This window comes from Drosophila montana, unplaced genomic scaffold, assembly GCF_035044405.1.
Source record: "Drosophila montana isolate Dmon_TW-CO22-7 unplaced genomic scaffold, ASM3504440v1 contig_2106_1, whole genome shotgun sequence".
NCBI lineage: Eukaryota > Metazoa > Arthropoda > Insecta > Diptera > Drosophilidae > Drosophila > Drosophila montana.
The window spans coordinates 974532-998794 of record NW_026997017.1 but is presented as its reverse complement, the minus strand read 5'-3'; the positions used below and the strand labels follow the sequence as shown (position 1 = coordinate 998794).

Here is a 24263-nt window from a genome sequence, read left to right as displayed (position 1 = left end):
CCAGATATCTTAAGCAAAAGAGGCTCAACCCTTGCATAGCAAAAAGATCTTAAAAAAGGGCCGATTTTCATAAAAGAAGACATCCCTTCAAGCAGTATCCAATGCTCCTATGCTCCTTATATACAAGCAGAATCAGACCTATGTATATATCACATTAGCTCTCTTGGGAAAAACTGATTATTTGTTGGCTGAAAACACTTTTCTATATAAAAGTATAGCAAAATATTGCACAAATGGCATCTTCAGACCGAAAATGTTAATAATATCTATAAAGTTCGCTCTATATTAACCATATAATAACGGCTCACTTCTCACACTTAATTCCTTTTCAAGTCCAAAGCCCGTTTCACATTATTTCTCGAACAAATTTCACTTTTCGACTTCTTTACTTACGACATTTTGTGTTTGTTTTTGTTATAAATTAAATTAGGTGAGTTAAAAAAAAAAATGATATTAATTATGCGTTGGACACGCGAACCGTTTACTATATAAGAAGAATTCAATGGGAGCCATGACTTTTATATGCGTCTAACGATGTCCATGCTCATATCCGGCGAGCAGCACGTTGGATAGTTGAGATATCGAGGGATCGAGATAAGACGTTTTAGATAGACACGGTCTGTTTCTTGGCTCTAGCCGATATTTTGGCTACGTCATGGCGCGATTTGCGGTAGAAAGTGGGTTTTGCTGATGGCTGACTAAGACGACTGGGGCCAAAGACCAAAGGAGTTTGCCGACAAATGCGTAAGTAACAGATATTTGTGTGCTTGAACCTGAACGTCTAATCAAATCCATAAGACTTTGATTATATACCAATATATATGCATTATCTGTGCGCTGATAAGGGCCAATCGTGAATAAGTTAAGGTCAAAATTTCAAATAGTAATTGGAATTAGGCGTTAATCACCTCACAGATGTTAATACATACCAACATTCCATTATTATTACAAATCAGTTCTAAGTTTATCTATATATATATATATATATATATATATGTTTTTAAATTAGGCGTTTCATGCAGCAGCTGGCGGCACAAATTAATTAGTTTATTAGTTATTTTTAGGCAAACGAATCAAGCATTCGGGCTTATGATAAAATTCATTTTTCTGCACAGCTATTAGACTTTGGTCACGTACGTAAAGTACATGCTTAAGCGTTAGCCAAACATAATCTATCGTGAAAGCTATCTCCATATTTTTGTTTTTTTTTATACTTTAACTCGGTTTCAGTGCATATTTTGTGGTGTTACATTTGAGATCCGTTAAATGATTCAATTTAAACGTTAACGGCTGTGAATCTTTGGGCGCTGCCCAACATTTAAATAACCTAATTTCCAGCACTTATTGCGTGGGTGGTAGCCCGATTATTACCGGATAGCTTGTAATCGATAACTCTTGAGCACTCTTTTAAAAGCTAAAGGTCATATCTCATATTTTTGAATAATTTATCGCCAACAATTTAAGGCGCAAAAACAAAGTTTCAAAAATATCGGTAAGCAACACATCTGCTTAAAATTTCGCTTAAGAGTACAACATTATTTAATGGAAAGTTTGTAATGCATTAAATTTTTACATTCTTATATAGTTGACTTTCGTTTACAATTGTGCACAAAGTTTCGTTACTACAGGGCTGCATAGCTACTGGAAATAAACACAACAGTTCGATAATATTGAGTACATTAGTGTTGACTAATATTGCATTGTTTATTGGTAGTCATACAACATTTATTTAGAAACCTGTAATTTAATCATATTTTGAGAACCTCAATTTATTTATGACAGAAATCCATTATTTAATATTTTTTGAATAATTAAATCATATGTGAGCAACGGTTTCTTGTAAATTTCAAATAATATTTACGATAGATTTAAATTACCAACGGCTAATCGATAGCACGGAAATGTAGCCAGTGGTTGAAAACACTTGCTCAAAATCATATATAGTTGCGCGTATTTATCGATATATGCGACACATCGATGTACTTTTAACATCCCTAATACAAATGCATACATATGTATATGCAAATGTCTTCTCATCTGCTCGTATGTGTTGTCGGTTATATGTGTGCGCGAAGTGATTTTTTTTTAAGAAGCGAAATCTAATTGGAATTAAATAATATAAAGTGAAATGGCATATAAAAAAAAATAAATACCAAACCGCGCGTCGGTCGACCCCAAAAAAGGATCTGCATATGTAAGTGTGCTTGCGGAATGGGCAGGGGCGCAGTCTCAACAACAACAACAACAACAGCAGGAGCGGCACTGCCACTAAAAATGCATATGTGTGCGTGTTTGTGTGTGTGCGTGAAAACTGAACAAAATGAACGCGTCTGCGCCTCCAACGTAGCTGGAGGAGATGCACAACAACTCTTTGGCCTTGGCTAAGACTTAAACTAAAAGAAATAAAACAAAAAAAAAATAAAAAGAAGCATATCCCGTTGCAGTTCCACACACAGACGCAGCATACAAACGCATGAGAAAGGGCAAAGCAGCAGCAGCAGCAACAACAGCACGCAAGCACAAACACACACAATTACAACTACAAGTGCAAGTGCAGTCAGTGGCAGCACAAGCAAAGCATAAGAACAAAACAGAAACACAAAACTGAAACTGAAAACCTTTCAAAAGTCGTGATGCGCTCACTGCTGCTATTGTTGTTGTTGTTGTTGCTGCCGTTGTTGTTGTTGCTGCCGTTGTTGTTTTCGACGTTGATGATTCGTTGACTGCTGCTGTCGTTGTTTTTGTTGTTGATCCAGGATGCAGAGAGCGCGCATTTGCTCTCCTGCATGCACACATGCACATGCACATGCACATGCTCACACCCTTACTCACACACCTTTACAGGCAGGTCAGGGCGACGCAACGCAACGCACAACTGGCGCTTCTTACATAAAAGCTCAAGCTCCAAGCCATACTCAAAGCTTTCGCTCTCACCATAGTAAGCAGCGAGCAGCAGCAGCCGAAACAGTAACAACAATAAGCAAGGGGGGAGCAGCTGGTGCAGCTGCTGCTGGCCGTAGCTGTAAAATGAGCGTGTTCGATGATTTTCAACGCTTGTGGATGCAACGGTTTCCACAAAGCTCTCTATCCGACGACTGGGTGCAGGATGTGCGCGGCAGTCTCGAGCGGCACAAACTGAAAATTGCCGAGCTGGGCAAGGAGCTCGAACAGGAGACACTCTATGTCGAATATCTGGAGCGATTGCTCTCCGATGTGGAGAAATATCGAGAATCAGGCGGCGATCCGACAACACTGTTCGAATCAGCCACCGGCAATCCGGCAGCATCGCATGCACAGCAATCGCCCAGCAGCAGCAGCAGCGGCGGCGTCGCTGCCAATGGCGCAACTGTGGGCGCAGGCGCTGGCGCGGACAAAGACTATGTAAGTATTTGCAACTCTCTTTTAAGTTTATATTCTTATTGTTATTGTTATATTGTCCATTGTTATTGTCATTGTTATCAATTTGATATTGTTGGCTGATCTTGCAGCAAGAGTTGCGGCTGCTGATTGCGTTAACCGTAGGCATTTACCAGGCGCACAGCAATTGACAATCCGGGGTGGGCGCGCGCGCGCGCCATTCATTGGCCGTTCGCTCTTATCTATTGTTATCAGTTCGACTAGCGCAGCTGTTGGGCAGCTTCGTCGTATATTTGCTTAGCCATTGACGCCCAATGAAAGCCCCTGCAAATGTAGAGTGCTGGCCATGAACACGCTCAATTGAACCAGTAAGCTATTTCGGAACTAGTTATTTCTGAAACTAGCTCCACAAATGAACCCACGTTCATTAGGATGAACTAACTCTATGCCCAACAATGAATTAGATTTACCTAATTCCTGCTAGTGTTGCACAACGTTTAAACATGTTTTAAATCAATTTTGCAGTCATTTTAAACCAGTTCGTTTAAAGCGTACTTTAAAGCTGTTTTAATCTGCATCTTTTCACTTTTAATTTTCTTAAAACAGTGTTGCATACTGTTTAAAACAGTGCTGTAAAGCAGTTCGCAATGAATGTAAATTACAAGTTAGTCAACGGGGGGTGGTTCAGCAAGTCGAAGCTGCGGATGAATATACGCTAGCAAGATTTAGTAGTAGTTGTGAACTAGTTCATTTTGAAGATTTTGTCCTATCAGGTGGCAGCAATGACAACGGAGCGGTTAATTTAACTTTTACCAGTCTTGCGCTCGAAACCTCAATTGTAGACCGTGATCAAGGCTCAGACATTTTGAACTAGTTCATTTATGGGATTCTGCTTACAGGACGTAGTAAAATAACCAGTTTAGACTTCTGTATTATTGAGCACCATAGCGCTTATTTAGGCTTATCTGTTTTTGCTGACATTTTAACTAGTTCGTGGAATTGATTTTAATTTCACAGGCCGTAACTATGGCATCGTGATCAAGGCTCAGACATTTTGAACTAGTTCATTTATGGGATTCTGCTTACAGGACGTAGTAAAATAACCAGTTTAGACTTCTGTATTATTGAGCACCATAGCGCTTATTTAGGCTTATCTGTTTTTGCTGACATTTTAACTAGTTCGTGGAATTGATTTTAATTTCACAGGCCGTAACTATGGCATCAGTTTAATTGTTGCTCCATTGAACGTTTTATACCTTTAAAAATTGTATATTTAAGAACGAAAGCAAATAATCCGTTCGACTCTAGCTTTATGCATCACTTAACGCCTAAATGGTTCATTTAGCTTTAGTCCACTTGAACTAGTTCATTCTACGTACTTTCATTGTGCACGTTGTAATCTAGGCATCTGCTGGTATTCAACAGTTGCCGCTGATGACGTTCCCTGTCAGCCTTTCCACTCCTGCTGTCCCCTTGCCACCCATACATGTATTCCTTATGCTTGTGTGTGTGTGTGTGTGAGTGTACGGCGTACGGGCTCCGTCCGTTCGTTTAGCTGCGTTCGTCTGTTCTACCAGTTCGATATCTTTAATTTTGCCCGTTATCTACGCACACTCATGCATTCATTCTATTCATGTTGTGTCTGTGTGTGGGTGTTTTTTTTTTTTTTTTGTGTGTTTCTTTCGGTTTTGCGCGTCGTCGTCGTTGACTCCGACTGACTCTGACACCCGGAGCAGCCGCCGTCGACGTCGCGAGCCGCGCCGCCAGTCGGCAGTAGTCACTAGTTTCGGTGAATAACAACATCCAAAGCGGGCCCAACGTCAACCGGTCAATGTTGTATGCCTGCCAGCCAGGTGGTGTACAGCCCTTCCCCCATACCCAACCCAGTCGCAACCAACTCTCCTCCGCACCCCGCCTACGCGGTCTACGCATGTGAAGCAACAAAGAACTGAACTGAACTGAAAGAAGTTCCATGCATATTTTTTGCATTTGCATAAAAAAGGAATTAAGTGAAAACAGAGATTAAAGTGCACAAATTACGTAAATCAAGACAAGTACAAATAATTCGAATGTCTTAAAGTGCGATTGTCTTGGCCTAAACCGTAATTTTGGCGTGTGTGTGTCGTGTTATTTTTTTTTTTTTAATAATTTTTTTTTAACGTGTTCGGTTGACTCAAATTTCGTGGTCAACGTCAACGTCTGCGTCGCAGTTGCCGTCAACATCGTCGTCGGTCGTCGCCGTCGGCGTCGCAGTCACCGTTGCCGTTTCGCCTTTTGCCTTAAATTCTTAGTTGTTGTTCTTGCAGCCAGCCGTAGGGCGGAGCTCGGCTATCAGTTGCTTCCCCACGTCTCGCTTCGTTTCTTGTCGTGTCGCTGCGTTGCGTTGCGTTCGCTTTTGCAATTGCAATTGCGTGGGCCACACACCAACAACAACAACAACAATAACAGAGAGCGAGAGAGAGAGCTCGCTTGCGGGAGTGTGGAAGAGGCGACAACAGTGGCGCTGCTGCTGCTGCTCGCGCTGCTGTAAGGAGCATGTCTTCCTTCAAAGAGAAGTTCAAATTATGGACCAGAGGGGTGCGTAATCAGCGTGCACACATATGCACTGGCCATGACTGTGTGTGCGTGCGTGCGTGTATGTGTATGTGTGCGTCTGCGGCAACAACAAGCCAACATGAATTTGTTGTATTTATCACAAGTTGAAATCAATAAACTTATCGCAAGCGCGCACTCACACACTCGCACACACAAAGGCCCAAACTATAAGATACCGTGTACCCAGTTTTGAGCTGCAGTTACATACATCATACATACTAGGCACAAGCTTCCTCTTCCCTTAACCTAATATTGAACCAATTAGCTTCGTTTGATCTTCGATATACTATAAATAAGCGATATTTATAAACTAAAGAGTGTTGTAAACTTAACGTACGTATGGAAATGTTATGCTAAGGACATGGCTATTTCGACTTAGACTTGTTGACGTTGCAGATGCAACCTTTTGCTTATTGCCCTATTTTATTCAATCTGAAAATCCGTTAAGAGAAGTAAATCGAAGCCGTAAAGAACATCACTCCAACGGACACACACACACACACGCACTCACAGATATATTTATACATTCGTATATCTGTTGATTCGTAGCGCCCTTCTTTTACAGTCTTCTTTAGGCCCACGACGACGACAAATCCAAATCTCTGCGCCATTCTTCGCATTGATAAGCAGCTTGTGCCGCTATCAGTAAAAGAGCTTGAACCAAGGCAGCGACTCACTAGACCACAGTAAAGTGCACTGCAAAGGCAGAGCACACAGAGAGAAAGACAGCGAGAGAAAGATAGAGAGAGAGAGAGACAGAGAGCTGAGGCGGTTTTGGACATATAATACATGTGTACTGCTTATGGCGCTTGTTAATTTGGCCAAACGTAATATTTGATTAAAAACGTTTGATTAGCAAACTTTTGTTATTGTTTTTTACTGCCCTGTTTGCCCCTTGGTATGGGAACAGGCAATACTTCTTAACCTTTAATGTAATCGCTTTGGTCATACATAAACACCTATTTTTCTAGGCCATTCTCTTGAATGTCAAGCTTAAACAAATACGATTAACTCTAGTTAAAAAAAGCTATTAAACCTTTTGTTAAGCCCAATTTTTTCTTACAATATACAAAAAATTTCAAAATTATAATTTATAATATCATTTTCATAGGCCAGTCTCCATACCTTTACATGTAAACGCATTAATTTCGGGCAAAATAGAAGGTAAACACGCCCAATTTGGCATTATGGCTTGCATAAGAATCAGGCACATGGTCTGTATGTAAAGCCAAGGCCTGCACCGCATTTGCCAAGTTGTCTGGGTTTAGCCTTGATTTTGCAAATATTTGGTGCATATATTTTTCAAGTTTCATGGCAAACGCATGTCAAATGCAAAAATTACTCAATTGTTAAAATTTTGCTTAAATTCCGTTCGATTTATAGCAACAAAATGTTAAGCAGCTGTTGCTAACATACGTGCGTTGAGTGCATGTTAAGCAACTGTAGGTAAATTGCTGTTGCTTAGAGTTGCATCTCATGTCATGATACAAGCACACACATACATACACATACGGCAACTGTGGGTGTATATGACTTAACATATGTATGTATGGATGTGCTTTAGCATTAACAGCGTTCAGGTTAACATTTGTATATTTCTGTGAAGCACTTGCAATTAACTTTTCTCGGAATAGTTTACAATTTGAACAACATTTCAATGGTGTTTACTGTTGTTGTTGTTATTGTTATTGTACAGCTTGGCGCCGCCGTTCATGATTCACATTCACACCATCTATTTGAGCGGCGTGTGTGTGTGTGTGTGTGTGTGTGTGTGTTGATTGAAAATATGCTAAATAATGGCGCACACGAGTGCCTTAGGGAGTGATATAGCGAGAGTGAGAGAGTGCGGGAACGCGAGAGTGCACCAAATTGCCAGGCTGCCAAAAGCTGAGCTCAGCTCTGCGACATCGCATGTGTCTGGCCAAGTGCGTGTGTCTGTTTGTGTGAGTGTGTGGCGCGTGTGTGTACGACCTTCGCCGTCAACTTTTATTGCACGCTTTCTTCTTCGCTTCGCTTGGACACATTCAAACACACACATACAACTGTTGCCGGCTGCTGTTTGGCCCAGGCCCACCCCCAACACACACACGCACACAGTCAGGCAACGTCTCTCACACACTCACACACACACACACACACACACATACGCACACAAAAACACACAGCAAATAAATAAGCTCACCAAATTCAATTTTGCTGCCAATTTTCTTAAAAAAACTTAAATTAAAAAGTTGCTCTCTTTTTTTTTTTTTTTGTAGTTTTCACTTTTTTCGTAGTCAAAAACAATTTGGCCAAAAAAAGGCGTTAAAAAAAAAAGAAAAAAAAAATGCTCCGATACACGCACACGTTCCACGCCAAGTTTGGCTTATTTGTCTGTTATTTTTTTTTCTCTCTTTTTCTTTCTTTTTTTTTGTTTTGTTGTTTGCTTTGGCTTTTGCTTGTTGTTGTTGTTGTCGCTTTTAATGGAACCGCTCAACGTGTTAGAGAAATGCGTTACGTGCTGTGCATGAGCAAGTGACCTGCTCGTGGGCGGAGAGAGGGAGAGGCAGACAGAGAGAGAGAGAGAGAGAGAGAGAAAGAGATAGAGAGAGGGGGCGAGCCATTCAGCTCGACTGGCTTGAAATGCTCTCCAAAAAAGCTTTTCAGCAATTTCTGGCGAGTTCTTTGCCATTTTGAGAGGATCTTTGAACTTCTCACTCTGCGCGCTGTGAACTGAATCAGTTGAGCCTGTTGACATTTGAACCAGTTCGCAATTGGGCGTTGACAATGTATTTAGAGTGCAGCGTATTTTATATGCAAATTATGATTAAATACAATTCAACTAGTTCATAGTAAGCTCTTTTAAGATATTCCAAATAAAAGACAGCACATTTTTCTAGTATATTTGTTGCTGCCGTCATTTTCTAAGCTTTATGTTAGTTAACAGAGGCTTTATTTAGAAATTGTTTTTTTTTCTAATCTTTCACTTAAAATTACTTATTAAAGAATTCTTATTTCCAGTAACATTTTTAACATTTCATTTTGACAAGAGGTTAAATGAGAAAAGGTCGTTTAACTTTTTATCGCTTTCCCAAATGTTTTTCATCGTTTTACGCATAAGCTGTCTCTTTTTGAAAACCTATTTAAAAAGTATTTGCATTTCCAGATAAATTTAGCAAACTTTCCGTTCGTTGACAAGAATTTTATTTGCATTTAGTTGTTCTTATCGACTTTGCTTATTTAATATAACTTTTTAGCTTGGCACTTTCGGTGCATTTTTCACTTCCACCCAACTTTTTAGCCACTTTCTTTAATCGTTTATCTAAACTTTGCCATTTGCTACAATTAAGCCATATTTTTTTTTGGTTTTTTTTTTTTTGTTCACGCTGACTAAGTTGGCAAGCACATCTGTTCTTTGGCATCATAAAAATTCCGTTACAACTGTTAACAACGTTTAGGCCGCATAATTATATCGAAAATTCTCGACTTGAACTAACTAACTAACTAAGTTTTTGCGAGTGTGCAGGAATATTACAGCTGAACCTGGACTCCCAACTAATTGGCGAGCAGTCCGGGCGCGTACTTGGAGACTTGCCATGTTTGTTAGCCTAGCAATCATTTTAGCCAGATCTTAGCCAGGGATCGTCTAGTCAGTCTTAGACGCCTTCTCTCACGGTTTACCCATCCGCCTATCCCGTGGTATAACTGGCGACTTGCTTTAATTGCCCAGGAACGGAGTCGATCTGGCCATTGCCAGGTTAATGGCAGGTTAATCTACGTGTCATTTCAGTCGCCTCTTACGACAAGCAATGACTAGCTGTGGAAGTATTCTATAGGCCGCTTGCCACACGGCAAGATTTGTCTCCAGCAGAATCTAACATATTGTCAGCTCGACACTGGGTGCAGGGTATCTTCCAGTCTGGCACTCCCGACTGGAGCACTCTTGCTCATTTGTTCACATTGTTATTCACATTTGCTCTTTTTGTTTTCTACAGAAATCTAGTTTGAATCTGCGCGAGGCGTCGAGTGCGTCATCGGCCAACAAGGACAAGGACAGGGACAGGGACAGGCTGTCCCTCAGCACAGACAACAAATACACACACACACAAAATGACAGCGGGGGCGGGGGTGGTTTGAGCTCAGCACCACCCACGGGCAAGCGCAGCATGACGGAGCACAGCTTCGAGCGCGAGGACAAAAAAGACAGCGGCAACGAGAAGGACGCGAACGGAGCGCTGCAGCAGTGCATCACCGAGCTGGCGGCCTCCATTGGCAGCGGCGCACTCAAAGCCAACGAACAAAGGCCGCAGCCAGCAGCTGCACACGGCGATAGCAACAGCAGCAGCAGGCAGGTGGCACCCGGGGAGGCGACTGGCATCCATGTGGACGCGCAGAAGGAGCAACAGCAGCAACAGCAGCAGCAGCAGTCGAAGCCGTTGCGCAAATCGACATCGCACTTTGTTACCGTCATCGAGGTGAAGGAGGCCAAAGACAAGGACCACGATGATGCTGGGCAAGCGCTGACGGTCAATGACCACCAGCCGACGCCCCCATCGACATTCGGACGTTATACGGAGCGCAGCAAGGCCGCCGGCACGGAGGCCACAGCGCCCCCATTGTCGCCATCAATGACATCGCCCGCCATGTCCGCCTCATCGTATGCCGCGCATCTGGAGGCCAAAAAGAAAATGCCACCCAGGTAAATGCAGGGCTTAACTAGCTTTGGAATGGAATTCTGGAAAGGGTCTGTCTATCGGCTATGCAAATTATTGGAGCTAGGAAAGTTCTCGAAATGCTGTGACACATTTAAAGTCCCATAGATTCGAGAAGCATCCAAAGTGGAGAAGGAAATTCACAATATATTTCGGGGATAAAATAAAGTTAGGAGCAAGGAAAATAGAAATTGGCAATGCACGATTGGGAAATACCCTGAGCAAAGCGCTGAGCTGCTCTTAAAATCACTCTAGCTTCCTTTTATATTACCCACACACACAAACAGATGCAGTGTCTGTGTCTGTGTCTGCCTTCTTCTATCAGTCCCAGACTATGTGAAATACGGTCTGAAATAACCTGACTCTCTGTTGTCCGATCTTTATGAGCTTTTCATGGCTTAACTAGAGCATAGAAAAGTGTTTCCATACTAAAGCGCAAAGCTCTAGCTTTAATAATTCGATTCTTCCGCCAATTTGCAAAAATTGAAATATGTTTTATCCGCATATACTATACGATAACCTACATACCAAGTCTGGTGTAAATAGATACTATTCTAGAAGCTACATGTCAAGTTTGGTGATTTTAGCTCTTATTATTTACCAAAATTGCTAAAAAAACAGAATTTCGATATCGATTTTTATCGATTACTTGGAAACGGGGCAAGTAATCGAATATCGGAACCAAACTCGATCTGCGCGGGCACTAGGAGGACCTACAGCTAAATTTTCAAGTCTCTAGCTCTTATAGGTTCTGAGATCATTGCGGTCATACATACGGACGGACGGGCGGACGGACGGACAGACGGACAGACATGGCTAGAGCGACTCGGCTATTGATGCTGAACAAGAATATATATACTTTATGGGGTTGGAGATGTTACATACATTTGCACAAATATATAACACCCTTTTTACCCATTTTCAATGGGTTCGGGGTATAAAAATATATACATGTATATATTTAAAAATTTTAAGGTCTTCAGCTTCGTAGTTGTCCAGTTCGATGTCAGCTAGACGTTAAGTTCTAGATCGACTCAGCTTCTGGCCTTGATACAGAATATGTATATATATATATATAGTTGATGGGAGCCCAGGTCTGCTTTAATGCGTCACATAATTCATGATAACATCATAATACCCTCTGCAAAGGGTATACAAAAGATGTTTGCTGATCAAAACGAACCATCTGAAAGGTGGCAAAACAGCGAATACCTGGCTTCGATCTGCTGTCGAGATGTGTTCTATAACAGACCATTAATTTCTCAATGTTGTTTCACGTATTAAAACCAACATTTGATTGCTTGCAGACCGCCGCCAAAGAACATACGACGCGTGGAGCCGCCGACCATTCCCAGCCAGCAGCAGCAGCAGCAGTTGTTGTCGTCGTCGCCGAAGCGGGAGACACCCTATGCGGGCAGTTCGATGCCGCTGCCGAGCAGCAGCTCTGGCGAGAGTCCGGCCAGTTCGCTGGAGCGCAACATCAAGCCGTCGGATATACTGCGGCAGAAGTCGTCGGAGAATCTGGAGTCAAAATATGCGGCCAATAGAAAGACAACGCCCGAGCTAAGCAAGCTGGCCAATACGCCCGAGCTGATGGAGGAGCTGGGCCGCAAAATGGTTGGCAAAACGGACAGCCTGGAGCATGCAAAACGCAGCGATGGCGGCGGCGGCGGCGGTGGCCAAAGTAGCAATGGCGGCAGTCTAGGACGCACTTCATCGACGCCGGCACGCGCTTTGACGCCAGCTGGTCGCGGCACTGTGGGCGCTTCGCCGACGGGCAGCCTCAACAAGACAGCCAAACTGGCCGCAGCGGACAGCAGCTCGACAAGCAGCCTGGAGAAGAAGTCGCGCGTCTCCCTGCAGGCCAGCGATGCAGAGCTGCCGTCTGGCAATGCACAGCGCAGCGTCGGCTCCAAGGAGTCGCTCGCATCCCAAGGCATTTCGGAGGTGGTGAGCATAAAATGCATGAAACCATGAAAGTCAAAATTTTGCAATCGTTTTCCGTTTATGCAGATCAAGAGCTACGAGTCGGTGTCATCGCTTAGCTCGGATAGCGCCAAGGCGGCGGCACAGCAGGCGGACAACGAGCCCTACTATGACAGCGTGCCGCTGGACAATGGCGATGGGGAGTATGTGTTCATAAAGCCCGGCCGCACCGGCTCCTCGTCTAGTCGCGATGATTTATCCACGCCGGGCAGCACCTTGCCCATGGCACAGTTGAGCAGTCAGACGAGCGTAACGGATCCCGAATCTCCAGGCCGTACCTCCAACTATGTGAACATTGATTATTTCATGTAAGCCAATGTCACAATTTCGCCTTCCTCCCACAATTCCAATTGTTTAATATTTTATTCTATTCGCAGTCAGAGCAACGAGACGCGCTCCAGTTCATTGGACAGCGATGGCGAGTACGAGGGTCCGCCCATATTGCGCACCATTTCGCATGATGAACAACAAACCACATCAACATCCACATCCACATCACAGACGCCCGGCGTCCTGCGCAAGGTGCGTGCCAATTGTGCCTAATCTCAACTAGGTTTTATGTTTTATGGCTACGGATTTGCTTACGATTTTCTTTTTCGTTTTTTATTTTCTTTCTTTCATACCACAACCTGCTGTCGCTATTTTTGTTGTTGCTAATGGCCAATAGCTAATTGCCTTTGGCTAATTGCAATTCAATTGGCATTCAGTGTTGCCCGCTGCAGCTGAATGATGCAAGCATTTCAGCTTTAATGACTAAGCCATCCAATCTTCCACTGGCCATTAACATATGCTTGACTTGACTAATTGATTTTAAATTTGCTTGCGTCAGCCGCGCGTGTCTCCAGTTAAATCTCTTGCTCGTCTCTTACGGCCATTCATGTAGGCCGAGTCCCAAATATCCCATCAGGCCGGGCATGCACATTTTTCAAGAGCGTAAAACATATTTTTAGGAAAACATATCAAAATAGTTTCTGGCTCAACTTAAATCTCAGTCCACATTCACTCAAATCGCTCTTATTCCGCCCAGTGTGGTGGATTTGCCGCAGAGCGTGAAACACGCCTCAAATAAATTCTACTTAAAATATTTTCTGTAATACGGCCTGCCCCTTTTTGGAATATTATTATTTAAATAATAATTTAAAAAATAAAATAACATGCTTTGCCACTTAACATTCTAAAATAGAAAAGTGTAAACAATATTTAAGGCTTACGATACTTTTGTTTCACGTCCATTTTTGCTTAACTGTTTTTTTTGTTTTTTAAATATAATATTTCTAATATTTATAGCAAAACTAATATTTGAATATTTACTAACCGCCATTTTTCGATTTCTTCTTGTCATATTTTTTTCCCCTTTTATTTTCCAATCTCTATTTTGTTCTTTGATTTGATTTTGTTTTATTTGTTTTTTTTTTATTTTTTACTTTCTCTCAACAGAACTTAGTTTCAGCGATACTCGTGAGTACCGAACACTTCTCCAAGCCTTAGTCTCTGAACCTTTTTTTTTTTAGATTAAAATTGTGTGTTTTTTCGTTGTTGTCGTATATGTGCGCTTATTATATGATATATATATCGTGTATATAGTGTATATACCTCTGTACATATTTATATATATATATATTTATATATTTGTATAGCTTTTAGCTGAATGCGCTTGTTCAATGTTCAATGTGATTGGTTTTATTTTCCTTTTGGTTTTTGTTCTTGTTTACCTTTGTTTAATAGCTATTTTCATAGTTTCAAAATTGTTGCCAACCACAATACACACACAGACACACACACAGACACACACACAGACACACACACAGACACACACACACAGACACGCACACCCATAAACATATATACCCTATTTTTTTGCACTATGCAACTAAATGTTTAGCCGAATTATCTAGCTTTTATGATCCACATGATACTCAAGGCCATATTTCTCACGTGCATCCCATTTTAGTTTTACAAAATAAAGCAAGTAGAATTGCTTTAGACGGGAGTGCCCGACTGGGAGATGCCCTGAACCCAGCTCCAATCTGCCCTCACAAACATTCTAGCTTCCCTCTATAAATACACATATATCGATGTATATATCTATATATATATAATATGATTAATTTAGGCGTTTCTTTCATTCAATATTCATGAAATTCTTAGAGCTTAAATGTTAATTCAACATATCACAAGGCTCGATTATTGAAATGTGTTCTACTTCGGAAGGTAACCCATTTCCCAGAAAGCTATCAAGAAATTGAAACATTCTTCATCTGTATTTAACATGCGACAACCTGCATACCAAGTTTTGTATATCTAGTTACCATATTTCTCGAGTTAATCGATATTTGTATTTGTATATATAGTCAGAATTCAGACATTCAGCCGGACAGACAGACAGCACGAATAATAATGTGTATCGTAAACATTTGTAATTAGTAAATTTAGCTCGCGATGACTCCATAAGAATGTCTAGATATAGTATATATTATAATTGTTATACACTCCAGTAAATAATAATGTTGCATAGTGTGTTTATATGCCGTCCTCTACCTATCTACATCTATCTGTCTGTCTCTTTCGTTTCTATGTATGTATAAACCTGTTCACGTTTTATGCCCAACTCCTGTACATATTTATCTCGTTTGTCCTGCTCCAAATATATATTATATATGTACATATATCCCATTTGCATACAAGTTTGGCTTTTTGTTTGTATATATAATATACATATATATATATATATTGGAAACGGTGGAAGGGTTTTTAGCTAGAGCACATACCAAACATCTGTAGATGACATTTACAATTTAGAAATTGGCATTTTATTACATTTTTCATATATATCCACATTCTACATACGCAGCTCTCGGGGAATGCGCGCGGCGCCAAAATACGTTCCATACTGAGCTCCATAATACACAGCGAGACGATCTACGTGGAATGCCTGAATAAGATGATACAGGTGAGTGTCATGTGAACTCTAATCTTCAAGCTGCTGATCCATTAATTCTCTCTCTCTACTCGATTTGCAGTACAAGCGCGCTATACACGCGACGCTGGGCACATCACAGCCTGTGATCAAGGAGGAGGAGGAGAATACGATTTTCTTTAAAATCGATGAGCTGCACGAGGTGCACACAGCCTTTCTGGGCGATCTAAAGACAATTGTGGCCCACGAGGGCGGCGATGTGCTGATCGGGGAGCCGTTCAAGCGTCTGGCGGACATGTTTGATCTGTATAGCGCCTTTCTGCATAACTATGGCCAGGCGATCGATACCGTGAAGAAGTGCAGCGCCAATAATCCGCAATTCAAGAAGATTGTTTCCACTATTGTGGTCAATCTGCAGACGGAACAATCGCTCACGCTGGAGGATCTGCTGCACAAGCCGGTGGCACGTGTCCAAATCAATGCGCTTGTCTTCAACGATCTGTTGCGTGAGACGCCGCCAAATCATCCGGATCATCAGCCGTTGCGGCAGGCCCAGAAGATCATACAAATGTTCCTCAATCAATTCAATGTGGTCAATCAGCGATTGCCCACTGAGTCGAATCGCAATCTGCGCCGCATGGTGCGCAATTCATTTATTGTGGAGCTGGTCGATGGGCATCGCAAGCTGCGGCATTTGTTCCTCTTCAATGATGTGATTGCGTGCGCCAAGTATAAGGCGCTGGGCAGGGATCGCATCGATTATGAGCTCAAATGGTTTATACCACTCAAGGATGTCAACGTCTACGAGGAGACCGATACGAGTGCCGACCTCAAGGAATCTAGTCCCGCGAACATATCGCAAGTGAAGCGCAATCTGCGCTCGGTGCGCGATCAGCTTATACTCGAGGCGAATGGCGTGCGCACCGGCGACAAATATCGCCGCAAGCTGGCCGATCTCGAGTCGCAGCTGGTGCTGGCCACGCCCAATCTGGTGCTGCGGCTGGGCAATAAGGCCAACAATAAGACAATGACCTTTTTCCTCAGCTCCGATTTCGAGCGCACGCAATGGATGGACTCGATTATGTCGCTCAAGGTGAATACCCTACCCAAGGCCAAATATCCCAAATATGTTAGCCAACAAATTGTATATACGTACTTAATATAAGGAATTACAACAATTGGAGATATATATACATATTTCCAAGTAAAAGAAAGCTTTTAGGGTTTTCAATAGATAGACATACATATAGATCCTGAGATCAGGCAGCGCAATATCCTAATGTATTATTTTGTATGTTATATTATATTAATTGAGATAAGCATAAAGTAGATATAAGTATAAAGTATAAAGCAGTTCGGTTAGAAGTTGTAAGAGATTGTGAAATTGCGCATTGTAGATTATCTAAGACGTATTTCAGAATAGCCTGTAACTAAGTTTTCATTGGCCAGAACATCTATGTAAAGGCTATAAAAACCTAGTTACAACTATTCTGAACTAAGTTCTAGATAATCTTAGACGTACTAACTCTCATAGAACCTAAGCTCGTCTAGAATGTGAGCAAAATATCAGCAGAGTTAACATTAAGTTATCTTTAGGTAACATTTCGCTTTAAGCGCTCTTTCCTTTAATTTTCATTTCATTTCCAATCTGTTTATTCCAAATCTAAGCAAAAATGTAATCTGCCTGGAGCCAATACGATCAACTCGCTGGAGGTGACCGCCTTCATTGTGGCCATGCAGAAGGGCATGAAGACTGAAATGGGCTCCTATCTGATGCGCAATACGAACGATGAGAGTCTGCTCGTTGGGGATCTGCATATGGGTGTGCAGGGCCTGCAGGGGCTCGAGCAGCCGGCCGATCTGTACATATGCATCGAGGTTGACTCGTATGGACATTATTTCCGCAAGGCCACCACCAAGATGATATGTCGCAGCCAGTCGCCGCTGTGGAACGAGAGCTTCATGCTCGAGCTGGAGGGCAGTCAGAATGTGCGTGTGCTGCTCTACGAGGCCAAGGAGCGGCCGCTGCTGCGTGCCAAACACATACTCAAGGTGAGCTCCAGTTGTGCCACATGCCACGCATGCCGCTAGCCAAAACTAATACTCATATTATCCGGCCACAGCTGAGCCGCAGCTGGCTCTCGGAGACGACACAAACGCGCAACATTAAGCTCAGCGAAACGCTAGAGCTGACCGCCAGCTTCCGTTTTGTGCCCGGCGAGCTCTGTCGCGCCACCACCAAGCCGGGCGCGCTCTTTGGTGCCAAAATGAGTCAAGTATTAAAGTGAGTTTTGATCGCATCAAAATAAAAATATCATATTATATAATATCTAATTTTCCCATCGATTCGCAGGCGCGAGAAACGCGACATTCCGTTTATCATCTGTGCCTGCATACGCGAAGTGGAGCGACGCGGCATGCTGGAGGTTGGCTGTTATCGCGTCAGTGGCTCCGCCTCCGACCTGGCCAAGCTGAAGAAGGCGTTCGAGTCGGGTAAAACCAATTGAGGCATGTGCACAACTAGTATTAACTATTAACTGTTTTAGATGCCTACGAGGCGGAGCAGCTGCTGCGCGAGGTGGACATCCACTCGGTGACGGGCATACTGAAGACATTCTTGCGTGAGCTGCCGGAGGCGCTCTTCTCGGATCTGCTCTATCCGCGCTTCTTCGAGACATTCAGCACGTTTAGCAACAACAACGAAGCCACACGCATCAATGAGCTGCTCAAGGTATACGAGGAGCTGCCGCAGGCCAACAAGGCCTCCATCAATCTGATACTCGATCATCTAATCAGGTAAGCACCCAGGCAAGGGCAACAATTAGGACCAAGATCTGAGCTATTCTAGCTATGTACCTCCGTCTGTCCGTTTGGTGGCATGCTTATTTCCCCTGCACGGTGTGCGAGGAGAGGGAAGAAGCACAGCTTATGTTTTTAGCGAAAGAGTTCTTGGCGCAGAGTTGAGGGTATCTTCTCGCACTCGCACATATTATTAATGTATAATTTCTAAATTGCCGCAGGGTGCACGAAAAGGAGGCGGATAACAAAATGTCGCTGCACAATCTGGCGATGGTGTTTGGTCCCACATTGCTGCGACCCGGACAGACGCAGGTGAAGCAAAAGGATCCACTGGCCGCCAGCACTGTGGATGTGATGGCGCAGGCGGGCATACTCTATTGCTTTCTGCAGGCGCGCATCAAAAAGGATTAAAGCTTAGCTATTGCTAAGACAACAAATATTTATATATATACAGACACACACACACACACAAAACATATGTATAACTAGAAATGGCCTATGCTTGAAACGCCGCTGCACACACGAAACCCGCACAGCCCAACAACACACACTTCTACAACTACACACATACACACACGCACACTCAAATGCTGAGGATTGTACATAACTGGCGCATAGCTGGCATAGGAATTTGCGTGGAGCTGCAGGCGATTTGTTAGCTGAACTAAGTAACTGAACAAAGTGCTCAAGGCGGGCCAAAACACAGCCACACACCCACACACACACACTAGATGTATACACGCGTAGAGACAGGTGTTCAACACTGATCCTCCCGTTGCTGGTCCTAGTCCAGGCAACGAGGCGTTGCGCACTTCCTGCTACTCCAAACACCCCAATCCCAATCAAGGCTTTTAGCTGCTTTGCTCGTCTACATATTTATAATATGAACTATATGCTTTACCTATACATATTTGAAATACAAAACATATTATACACAGATATATATATATATATATATATATGAATATCTATAAATATAAATATATATATATATTTATATAGATATATATATGCGAGCCCCTTTGTGCCCCCGCTTTTATTGCAACAATTGCAAATCATATTGCGAACGGATATTTGAGAAATGGTAAATATTTTCAATATTACGAGTACACACACACACACACACACACACACCCACACCCACACAGACGCACACACATATTTATATATATAAATATATACATGCATACTATAATAATTACTAATTAGTACTATAAATATTACTAAAAAAAAAAAGTTAAAGTAAAAATGTAACGTTTGCGGCAAGATTATTTGCTAATGAGAGAACGCTGAGAATCATGATAATAATAATGATGATGATCATGAGGATAATGGTGATGATAATTATGATGATGATGATGATATATGTATGTGTATGCTTAAAAAATTCTGTTTTTTTTTTTTTCGTCTTGTTTTGTATTAATTACTAAGGTTTTATATAAACAGAAACGTAAAATAAAGTATATTCTATTTAGAAACATTTGCTTGTTTGATTTTTACCCATTTTCAATGGGTAAAATGGGTATAATATATTTGAATTTTAAGCAAGAATAATGTTGCCAGACGTGATCTAGGGGCCAAACCATGAACAAAGAGCCAAGCCGCGTGAAAATCGGATGAGTTTTGACCAAGTTATGGGAGTGGAAAATTTTGACCTATGTCTATATCGGATATTTGAGGATAACATTTTTACATGAAATTTAAAACGGAGACTAGTTCGACGAGAAACAGACAGACGGACATGGCTATATTGACTCGGCTGTTGATACTGATCAAGAATATATGTACATATACAGTTTATGGGGTCGGAGATGTCTCCGACTATGCGTTACACATATCGAGACAAAATATGAATACCCTCTGCAATTTCTAGGAACCAATAGAATAGACATTATTTGCATAGGGTTTTATACCCTCCTGATCCCATTGGAAATGGGTAAGAAAGGGTATAATTTTCTTTTGCTCTTTGTCATGGTTTCGGTTCACGAGAAATTGCTCGGGCTTAAAATCGATTTGTTTTAAGAGGTATATACACATTTACACAGATCTATTTCATGTACACATTATAAAGGTATTTAACATGCTAAATGGCTTAATAATTTATTCGTCTTCTTCGTTTTCGGGCGGCTGCTGAACGTTGCTCTCGACATCGAAGAAGGCGCGCCTGCTGCGCTTGGCCTCGTTGGCCGTTTGATTGCCCTCGAATTTGGCGGCGGTGCGTTTGCGCAGCTCCTCGACATCCTGTTGATCCTCATTGGAGGCCCACTCGAGCACCAGACGGCGTCCATACAAATGGGTGCTGGCGCTGAGCGCATCAAATGCCCGCTTCGCATCCGCCTTGGTGGTGAAGTCGACAAAACCAAAGCCACGATGCGCATCCTCGCCGGGCGTCATCTTCTTGGGCAAGCGCAGCGAAGTCAGCTCGCCAAAGGCCCTGCGGTGGTAAGGAAGGCAAGAAGATTCAAACATTTAATTAATGTGGCATTTGGTTTGGATGTGAAGCGAGTCACTCACTTGAATATATCGCGCACCTCGCGATAATGCGCCTGGAAGGGTATATTGCGCACCAGAATCTTGGTGCCAGTCTGTTTCTTTTGTGCCACCTGGCGACGGCGTGCTCCATCGTCCTGGTTTCTGTTAAGAGATGCATACATGCATGAATTCATCAATCTCCTTTTTAGATTCAATCTCTAGCTGTTTACTCACTTGAGGACGCGATCGCTGCGCTTTAGCTCGACCAGATTGCCATCGATTTGGGTTAGCTGCATGTCCTTGAGCGCCTGTGAGGCAACAGACGCCTTTTTGAACTGTATAAAGCCATAGCCCAGGGAATTGAGCTGTCGCGGATTCTGTGGATCCTTGCGCTTGGCTATCTCAACGGTATGCACCGTGCCCAAATGCCGAAAATGTTCGAGCACCGTCTCCTGCACGGTCTTGAAGTTGAGATTACGCAGAAATATGGTCGTATTCGGTTCGGGCTCATCATCCGCATCCTCCGCCACGGGCTCCGTTTTGTGCGGCTCCTCTGTCTTTGACTCCGGCTTCTCCTCATTCTCAACAGCAGGTTCGGGTTTGGGCTCGGTTTTGGGTATGACGGCCTCGCCGCTTAACGTCTTGGTGAACGTGTTCTCCGGCGCCCATTCCAGATAGAGCGGCACATTCTTGAACTTGCTGTAGGCCAACTTCTTGAACGCCTGTCGCGCCTCCGACGGCTCACAGTACTCGATGAGCGCGGTGATGCCGCTGGGCGGCAGCACAATGCGTCCGATGGGACCAAATTTACTGAAGATGGGCGCCAGATCGGATGGTTCGGTGCCAGCGGGCAGATTCTTGGCCAGCAGCACAGTCTTGGAGCGCTTCTGTGCGGGCTCATCGAAGGCGCTGAGACGCACGCCCTCCTCCTCGAGAAACTTTTTCATTTCGATGACAATCTGCGTTTCGCCAAGCGCGAGTCGCACGGCAGCACTGCTGCCACCCTCGTCGGTGTCCAGAATGTGCGCCTTGCTGGTCTTGAACTGTTTGGCCAGCAGCTCGGCAACGGCATTGGCGCCCATAAAGAGCGTGTTCCAGCCAATGGGCTTCTGGGCATTCTGCTTCAGCTTGAGCGCCTTCTTCTGCTTAAACGAAAGACCCGACTCGAGCTCCTCGTTCGTCTCTTCCGTGGGCTTGTCCAGCTCCTTGCCGGGCAGCAAGTGCAGCAGGCGACCATGGAAGGTGGTGCCATCGAGCGCATTGAATGCCTTAAGCGCATGCTCTGGCATCATGAATGTAACCGTGCCAAAGCCCTTGATCTGCCTGGTCACCTTATCCACGGGCAGATTGACCTCGACAACGGGTCCGAATGGCTCGAACAGCTTTTGCAGCTCCTCCTCGGTGGTGGTGTAGGCCAAATTGCGAAAGAATATGCGACCCGAATCGGATATGTTCTCCTCGCTGCGCAAACTATCCTGTTGCTGCTTCCACTTGGCATTGCCCCTCGCTGCCGCCTCTTGATCGGCTGCATCTACGGGTTTGCCGCTTTTCATCGCCTTCGTAACTTTATTCTTTGCCGTAAAGTCCGAGAAGAACACCTGCTTGCCCTTGATGAAGCTCTTGTTCTTGATCATGCCCTTAGCCATGTCGCGCTCGGTCTTGAATCCCACATAGCAGAAGCCATGCACCTTGCCGGGCAGACGCACCGAGTACGGCTTGAGCGGCTTAAAGAACTTGATGATGTCCTGGCGCTTGGTATTGTACGGCACATTGTGGATTTTGATGGTGAACAGTTCAAGGTTGCTTTTGTCTGGCTTCGTTTGTGTCTTGGCCTTTTCTTTGGCATCCGTTTTGCCGGCCATTAGGGACTTCATGTACTCCATGTCGCTGATGGGCTTCTCAGCCAGCTTTTCTGCCTGCTGCTCGTCACCCTCCTCCTCCTCCTCCTCCTCGTCGTCGTCGTCGTCGTGATTGTCTGCATCCACGCCGCTGTCATCACGTGCCGGCGCTTCAGTCTCATCGTCGCTTGCCTCCTCGACGGACTGGGCGCCAGCTAGGCCCGCATCGTTGGCCCAGAGGGTGCGCGTCTTGTCGTGCGCCTGGAGAAACTCTTGAAATTCCGGGTCATCCTTGTGCTTGCCCAGAATTTCATCGACTTTGCTTGATTTCTTTTTCGACTTCTTTTGGTCAGCTGTGTCAGCCTCTGGCTGTTCTGCCCTCAGCTTGTCCTGGTTCTTTTTGCTATCCTTGGCATATTTGCTCCAGGATTGCGGCTTCTCCTCGCTGCCCAGCGCCGCACACGACTCCACGCGCACGCGGCTCGTCTGTATGCAGGTATTGTTGAAGTGTTTGATGGCCGCCTGTGCCTCCGCCTCGCTGCTGTAGCCGACAAAGCAGAATTGCCGAAACTTGCCATCGGGCGTGTATTTTAGCTGCAGATCTGTGATGGTACCCTTTGTGCCGAAGATGTTTCGCAGCTTATCCTCACTTATCTGAGTTGGTTAACTGTTTAGCACAGAGCTGCCACAATTTACAGTAATCAACTTACCTGCTTAGGCAGCTGTTTGACAATAATACGCGACATTTTTGTTGTTAACCAATGCAAAACGTTGTGAAATTACAAAAAATGCATTTTGTTTACGATTCGCACGTGTATTGCATTGCCTGCCAACTTGTTGGAAGAGTCTCTTGAAAATCTGGCAGCGCCAGCGCAGCAGTGCTGATAAACAAGAGCAATTTAAAGCACTGCCAATCAAAATTAAAACTTAACAGTGCGCTGTTATTTAATTAAAGTGCCCGTTGAAACGTATACTGTAAATCTGGCAGCGCCAGCAGCAGTGCTGTAAAGCAATAGCCAGCTGTTAGCAGTTAATTATTCGAAGATTTACAGCACTGCCAACGAAATTCAAATACAAATTGAAATGCGCGCTAATGAATGTTAACAATAAAACAGCTTGCAATATATTGTTTGTAAACATGCGAAACGATTGCAATTTCTACATTATAGCCAGTAAAAAACAGACCTTGACACTTGAACCAATTGATGGCCTAGCATTTCCGGTTTACCGTCTTTAATTGATACCCGTCTATAAATAACATGTCTATATGCACAACTTGTTATCAAATATGCATACGAGCTTACAATCGAACATGTAAACAGCCAATTGCACTATCTAACGCTTGTATTTGACGCCATATCAGCTGATGAGCTGGCAAAACAGATGCCTAGGGGTCGCCTCTAATGGGTGTCCACTGTAATTATGGTCCATGCAGACACCGTCGACTCAGTCTGGACGAATTGAATTTCACCATGACGCCATGACGCTCTTAACCTTTGGATGGCTGTCATTGATATTATAGTCAAAGAATTCGCACCAACGACGCATTAAGATGCCAGAGCGATCGGCTTGCTGGCAGGAGGGGGGAGGGGGGGGGTAGTCATCCCA

The 24263-nt window shown here is 43.6% G+C and overlaps 2 protein-coding genes across 5 annotated transcripts; one reads left to right on the top strand and one right to left on the bottom strand.

The window, feature by feature from the left end:
- The first annotated feature begins 2032 nt into the window (after positions 1-2032).
- Positions 2033-19046, top strand: LOC135426956 (active breakpoint cluster region-related protein). 4 transcript variants are annotated; one of them, XM_064680325.1, is made up of 14 exons: positions 2034-2194; positions 2845-3381; positions 9927-10630; positions 11951-12590; positions 12657-12937; positions 13007-13151; positions 14067-14087; positions 15481-15579; positions 15650-16639; positions 17215-17598; positions 17670-17830; positions 17900-18039; positions 18093-18342; positions 18567-19046. In XM_064680325.1, the coding sequence occupies exons 2-14, from the start codon at positions 3028-3030 to the stop codon at positions 18754-18756; spliced, it is 4359 nt and encodes a 1452-aa protein (XP_064536395.1). In that variant the 5' UTR covers positions 2034-2194; positions 2845-3027; the 3' UTR covers positions 18757-19046. The 4 variants fall into 4 exon arrangements, with proteins under 4 accessions (XP_064536397.1, XP_064536395.1, XP_064536394.1 ...); XM_064680324.1 differs by having other exon boundaries at positions 2035-2194; positions 11951-12593; XM_064680326.1 differs by lacking the exon at positions 14067-14087 and having other exon boundaries at positions 2035-2194; positions 11951-12593.
- A 1311-nt stretch (positions 19047-20357) lies between these two features.
- LOC135426964 (probable RNA-binding protein 19) lies at positions 20358-23525 on the bottom strand. The gene is made up of 4 exons (XM_064680341.1): positions 23366-23525; positions 21052-23309; positions 20860-20979; positions 20358-20779 (listed from the first exon to the last, which is right to left on the bottom strand). Exons 1-4 carry the CDS (start codon positions 23399-23401, stop codon positions 20446-20448), a joined length of 2748 nt encoding a protein of 915 aa, XP_064536411.1. The 5' UTR covers positions 23402-23525; the 3' UTR covers positions 20358-20445.
- Positions 23526-24263: the final 738 nt, after the last annotated feature.

Coding starts and splice junctions, on each gene's coding strand:
- LOC135426956 (XM_064680324.1), top strand. CDS start 3,028: ATGAGCGTGTTCGATGATTTTCAACGCTTGTGGATGCAACGGTTTCCA. Junction 3,382..9,926: donor CTGGCGCGGACAAAGACTAT/GTAAGTATTTGC, acceptor TGTTTTCTACAG/AAATCTAGTTTGAATCTGCG. Junction 12,938..13,006: donor GTGAACATTGATTATTTCAT/GTAAGCCAATGT, acceptor TTCTATTCGCAG/TCAGAGCAACGAGACGCGCT.
- LOC135426964 (XM_064680341.1), bottom strand. CDS start 23,401: ATGTCGCGTATTATTGTCAAACAGCTGCCTAAGCAG. Junction 23,310..23,365: donor TCAAACAGCTGCCTAAGCAG/GTAAGTTGATTA, acceptor TAACCAACTCAG/ATAAGTGAGGATAAGCTGCG. Junction 20,780..20,859: donor GAGGTGCGCGATATATTCAA/GTGAGTGACTCG, acceptor TTACCACCGCAG/GGCCTTTGGCGAGCTGACTT.